We start from the raw sequence: 6,120 nt of genomic DNA, 5'->3' as shown, positions 1-6,120 counted from the left end.
CCGAGCAGGTCAGAGGCCCGCCCCAGGCCGGGGCTGGTGACCTTCGGTCCCTGCGCTGCCTCTGGACCCAGGCCAGACAGTTTCCGGGAAAGGCAGGGAAACTGAGGCGGGTCACCTTGGGCCTGGTGCTGACCTTCCCTGCGCCTCCACTCCCCCTTTGAGCTAGGGACATAGCCCCCCTCCCGCCATTCCTTTCCTGGGGTTGTGTATACAGTTGGCGCTGCATCGATGCAGATCCCCCCCAATCAGGTGGTCCCTCGCGGCTTCTGCCTAGGCTTCTTGCTCGTCTGTTCTTTTTCTCCGAGGAGGGGGTCGTGGCCGCGCGGGGACGGGCTGGGGGTGCTGTCAGGAGTGGGACCCTAACCCCAGGGCACCCCTTCTCTTGGGGATTCGGCGCGCGGCAGAGCCCGCGGGAATCGAACGTGGAACTTGGACGGTGGAGCTCGCAGCGTCCAGGGGCCATTGTCTGCGGCCGCGCGGATCGATACGGCGCGCCCTTGGGGTCAAATATCACTTCCAAAGTCGCCCAGGCTACCGCGGCAGCTGGAAGGAGGCTGGGATGGCACAGGGTGGTCTTTTTCACATAAGGGGCCCTGCTGTGGAAGGGGAGCTGGGCTTGTCTGTCAGGGGACACCCCCTGGGCTCTCCCTGGGCTTTGGGTCACCGGAAACCACCACTGGAGGGCCAGCAGGGCCACCGGAATTGACCGCACCCCCGCGCACACACCAAGGGATGGGTGCAGACCTGGGGCTCCTGGACAGTCCTGTGAAGTTTGGGGCGACTGAGAGGTTATGGGAATGAAATGCTTCTGAGGAGGAGCCCTGGGTGGTCCCAGTTGGAGACCCCTCCGGCAGGGTGTGGCTGTGCCGGCTCTTCCTGTTGGTGCTGGGGATGGAAGGTCCGCTGGAGGAAGGGTTGGGTGTCCCGCCTAGGGAATGGTGGATATCCTCTCCTTCACTGACAGGCCCCACCCTGCACCCCCCAGGAACAACGTGGTCTCTGTGGGGGTAGGATGGACAGTCCCATTTCCCAGATGCACAAAACTGAGGTCCAGGGACATCTTGCCTCCTGCCCTGGATTCCACATGGAGCATATCTGATTCAGCTGGGCTCAGCAAGGGGAACTGTGGGGCCAGGGGGGGGGGCTGAGTTGGAGTCATTGCATCCCCAGAGAGAGCTGCTGACCACGGGCTGGTTGGCAGAGGCACCATGTGGGGACCCGGATGACTGAGGCTGGAATTTGGCCCCAGGTCCCTGGTCAGAGCCTGCTGGGGGGTGGGTGTGGGGCAGGTAGGGGGTGGGGGGACTGGCCTGCTCCCTCCTCCAGCGCTAACTGGGCCACCAGACTTTGGCCTCATTCTTGCTGCTGGAATAAATGCCCGTGCTCTGGTTGGGTCTTTAGGGAGGGCAAAGGAGGGGGCTCAGGCAGTTTCAGGATCCCAGTGCACCTGAGGGCGGGGTCAGGGTGCAGCAAGAGGGGGAGTTGTTTGGAGGCGGCAGATTCTTCGGAGCTGTGTGGCCCAGGGGAGTCACTGTCTCTCTCTGAGCCTCCAGTTCATTAAGCAGTTGGCCTGGGGGGTTTCATGTCAGTGCCCTAGAAAGACCCCAGTCCGAGCCTTGTCCTCAACGGGCTCTCAGTCTGGAGGAGACACCGATGCCCGGAGCCTGTTGGGTCTGGCCTCCTAGGGAGGGAGCACAGGGGTTTGCCTGGGGGTCAGGGAAGGCTTCCTGGAGGAGGGACCCAGGTGGTTCTTTTAAGCATGAAGGGTTTGGCCAGCAGGAGCGGGCACTCCTGAGGGGGCCCAGGTGGCAGCTGGGGGAGCTGGGTTGTAAGACCAGACTGTCAGGCCCTGGAGGAGCTGGAGCCAATGGGTCTGTAGTGCTAGACTGAGGCCGTGGGGAGCCTCGCAGGGCACGGGAGCAGGGGAGGGCTGTGTCCTGAACTGGACACCCTGGCAGAGGCACACACTTGTGGTCCCAGCTGCTCCAGAGGCCCAGGCAGGAGGATGGCTTGAGCTGTGGAGTTCTGGGCCAGCCTGGGCGACATAGCAAGGTCCCATCTCCAAAAAGAAAGAAAAAAATAGGACTGGAGGCCAAAGGCCAAAAGCCAAAGAGGAGGCTGAACTGGGCCATGTGATTGGGCAAGGTATATACTCTTTAGGTGAGATAACAGGAAGAACTTACTGTTTCCTTATCTGGGGAGACAGATCTGTTCAAATTCTATAGCTGGGAAAGTTGAGGCCGAAGGCTCAGGGCCTCCCCTGAGGTCAGATGGCCCTGAGTAGGCCCCCTGCCCTTGGGCCCCAGGCCTGGCCCGTTCCACCCGGCTGCCCTGGATCCTCCCCCTGCAGTCTGCTGGGGCTTTGTTCGGGTTCTGCCTGAGTTCCCTCTGCCCTAGTCGGGCCTCTTGCTGGGCTCAGTGGCTGGTGCCTCGGCCTCCGCCCTGTTTGCCCTGCCTCTGAGTTCCCTGGCTGGGCCTGGCTCTCCCACCCCGCCCCAGGCCCACAGCATCCCTGTAGGAAGGCCACCCGTGCAGTTTTGGCTGGGCGTCACAGCTGGGTGCCCCTCTGTGTCTTTAATGTTTGGAGGGTTTATTTCAGTCTTTCACCGTGTCCTCTTGGTGCAGGGGTGTCTGGCCCCGGGCCTCAGGGAGCCCCCAGCCCATGGGGGAGTGCGGGGGCCAAGGGGAGAGGGTTCTGGGGACATCCGAAGAACAAGGGCCTGAGCTTTCCCTCCTGGGGCTGAGCCTGGCCAGGGAGCCCACTGCCTGTTGGGACCTCCTGGAAGGGACAGCAGCAGGCCACCGGGCTGCGCAGAGGAAGCAGCTCAGGGTGGCTTCCGGCCTGGATGGACTCAGAGGAGGGGAGGTGGCCGTGGCCCTCAGGGGGACCAGGGGCTCCTGGGTTCATTCCTCCTTAGTGCAGGCCCTGGGCAGGCAGTGCGCCTGGGTCCCCAGTGGTGTGACCCCATAGACCCCTGGCACATGGCCTGGCCTCTAGTGCCTTAGTCACTCACAAACCCAGCTCCCTGACCAGGTCCCTTCTCTCCCCCCATAGTGACCCTGGGGACAGGGGCCCTACCTCTTAGCCTGACGTTGACCAAATACAGTGACACCATTCAGTTCTCTGTCCTGGCTCTCTGTCCTGTTGCCCCTCTCCCCGAGAGCTCCACTGTGCTCCAGCACCCCTTCCGGGGCCCCTTGCTGTGCTCACTGCCTCCCCAGACACCTGCCCGCTCAGCCCACGGCCACCTGCCCTTCCCGCCCTTCCCTACCTGGAGCCCTCAGTGCCGAGCCCCGGCCCAGGGAGCCCCAGCCCGTTCCCCAGGGCGGCTCAGGGAGATGGTGTGGATGTCATGGGAGCCTGGCTTCTGTGTGTCCCCAGGTCCAACCGTGACTGCCAAATCGACCAGCATCATCGGAACCAGTGCCAGTACTGCCGCCTCAAGAAGTGCTTCCGAGTGGGCATGCGGAAGGAGGGTGAGTGTGCTGGGGCTGCGAGGCCTCCCCAGCCGTCGGCCCAGGGACGGCTTCTGCCTGCAGCCTCCTTCCCCCTGCAGCCTCCTTCCCGCTGTCCTTGAGCCCTGGGCTGCAGCCTGGCCCTAGGCTGCATTATGACCCGAGGCCCCTGCAGCTGAGAGGCCAGGGGCCCGCCGGGGCCCTCGGGGGCTTTCTCAGCCAGCCCTTCTTAGAGTCCTCGTGTCTCCCCTGACCTCAGAGGCAGATCCCCAGCCTGACTCCTTGGTGGCCTCCCTGTCCCTTCTGTGTTTGATTTGACTGGCCTCGCCTCCACCTCCACCCCCCTTGTGTGTGTTTGTCCAAGGCAGGAACTCGGCCAGATTAAGGCAAAAGGTGGCCTGTCCTTCCTCCTGACCCCAGGCCCTGGGAGCCAGAGGCAAGTCCAGCCTCCTGCCCCTGCCCCGGGAATCTGGGCCGACAGACACGTGCTGGGCAGCAGGGCCTGTGATTCGGTGGCCCTTGGAATTCAAGTGGAACCCAGCGGTACCCCAGGAGCCCTGGGTCTTAGGACGGAATTCAGTCTGTTGGACCAGATTCCCTGTGCTGGGTTACAGGTTAGGCTGTCAGTTCTTCCTGGCATCTAACTTGAGTGTCAGCTGCTGAAAGTTAGTTCCTTCTTGCTGAACCTCTCTGGGAAAAGCTGCTCAAAATCTTTGTCTTAAAATCATCTGCACTGGGTGTGGTAATCCCATCTACTAGGAGGCTGAGGCAGGAGGATCTCAAGTTAGAGACCAGCCTGGACAACTTAGTGAGACCCTGTCTCAAAATACGATTAAAAGCAGCTGGAGATGTAGTTTGGCAGTAGACACCCTGGGGTCCGTCTCCAGCACTGCAACCAAAACCCAGACAAGCCTACCTCAAGGAAACACTGCTCCCTTTGGTCCCTTTAGGTTTGAAGGTGACTCCTTTGTCCCTGCCCCCTTCCCCAACCTGGATTTTGCCTCTGCTTGTGCATTTGATCTAAGATACTGATATACCTCAAATCAGGACTGGGATCTCCGAGGTCTCAGTCAGGATCAGAACTCGTGCTTTGAGCGCTGTCCTGCCTCAGGACCCTTGCGTGGGCTGTTCCCTCTGCCCAGACTGCTTTTCCTCCAGATAGCTGCATGGCTTCCCCCTTTGTCTCCTTCCCCTCCTTCAAGGTTGCCTTGAACATCACCTCCTCAGAGAAGCCCTCCTCATTACCCTCCCCTGCTGTCCCCCCTTAATTTCACACCATCCACCGTGCTCCCTGTCACAATGTCATCCCCTAACGGTGGGAATCTTGATCTTTCTTGTTCACTGATATGTCCCTAGCCCCTAGTCCAGGGCCTGGCATACAGTAGGTGCTCAATAAATGGTTTTTGGTTTGAATTATCATCCATTCTGCCCTTCCTGTAACACTAGTTGTATAAATTCTCAGTGAATTCGGTGATGGTGTCATCGTCATCACCTGTTTTATAGCTCAAACAATAGACACAGGACAGGTCAGTGAGGCCAAGGTCTGAGGGCAAGAGAGTTGTGGTTGGGAACTGAGTCCCCACAGTCTGATCTGAGTGAAGAGCAAGAAGCTGGCAATGGGGGTTTGAGGAAGAGGGAAGATCAGGTGCAAAGGCCCTGAGGCAGGAACATGGCTGGTCAAGGAGGGTTGGTGAGAGTGGGGTTAACAATCCAGTGAGCAAAGGGGCAGATGGTCCCTTGGGAGGGGGCAACACTTGTGGGCCTTTTCCCCTCTGTACCCATTTCACAAGGGACTCAGACTCAAAAATCAATGACAGCAGCTCCAACTCATGCCTCTGCTTCTCTGCTGCCCCTGGCTCCTGCCAGGTCCCCTCTTCCACTGGCTCCATGCTGAGCTGACCTGGAGTTCACAGGGTGTGCCAGCTCGTTACTTGGTCTCTGCCTGGCACCCGCCCCGCCCAGCACAGCCCGGTAGCTGCTTTGTGCCTCAGTTGCCCTCTTCCCACTCACTTGGTCCCTGGAGACATGAACCCTGGCATCAATGGAGCCTCCTCCCTTCAATGGGAAAGGCTGCCCAGGGCAGCTGTTCTTTACTGAGGGCCTGTTGCAGGCTGGACCCCAGTCCCAGGCCTGGGGCCGACACAGGCCCTGCCCTCGGGCCGCTGGTGGAGGTGGAGACAGTGGGTCTGCACCAGAGACGGGGTGGCGGAGCTTGGTCACTGGCTTTGGGAACTCGGCTGGCCAGGAGGTCCCAAGTCCTCCTCGGCTCCATCCTTAGCTTTTAGGACCCCATTGATTGACAGCTGGGGATGTGATTGACAGATCCAGCGAGGGCCAAGGAGCAGAGCTCACATCCAGTGAGAAGGCAGTTGGTCCCACTGGGGGCAGGGGGAGATGCTTCCTGTCCCCCAGAAGCTGGGGCAGGGGAGATGGACCTCCCCTCCGGTTGGTGGGTCAGGGCAGAGTAGGTGGGGCCTGCAGCCTCCTGGCTCCAAGGGGTGGTGCGCCCAGGGGGTGAGGTTGGGGGTCCGGAGAAAGGTCGAGTGACCCTCTGCCCACTTTTGTCTTCCTCCCCTTTCTTCCTGCTTCCCCTCTTGCCTTGTCTTCCCATACGTGTCCCCCGTGTCCCCACCTGTCCTCTTCCCGCCCCTCACTCCTGCCCCT

General features: G+C 60.8%; 1 protein-coding gene across 1 annotated transcript in view; it reads left to right on the top strand.

Annotated features, from left to right (window-relative positions):
- Nucleotides 1-535: 535 nt before the first annotated feature.
- Nucleotides 536-6,120, top strand: part of Nr2f6 (nuclear receptor subfamily 2 group F member 6) — an 8,282-nt gene continuing 2,697 nt past the window's right edge. The window contains exons 1-2 of the mRNA XM_048795517.1: nucleotides 536-788; nucleotides 3,383-3,477. Of these exons, the coding sequence (XP_048651474.1) occupies nucleotides 733-788; nucleotides 3,383-3,477 (151 nt within the window). The 5' untranslated portion in view covers nucleotides 536-732. The remainder of the gene's footprint in view (nucleotides 789-3,382; nucleotides 3,478-6,120) is intronic.

This window comes from Marmota marmota, unplaced genomic scaffold (genome assembly GCF_001458135.2).
Source record: "Marmota marmota marmota unplaced genomic scaffold, marMar, whole genome shotgun sequence".
Taxonomy (NCBI): domain Eukaryota; kingdom Metazoa; phylum Chordata; class Mammalia; order Rodentia; family Sciuridae; genus Marmota; species Marmota marmota.
The sequence above is the reverse complement of the archived record's forward strand: the minus strand, read 5'-3'. Positions and strand labels throughout refer to the sequence as shown.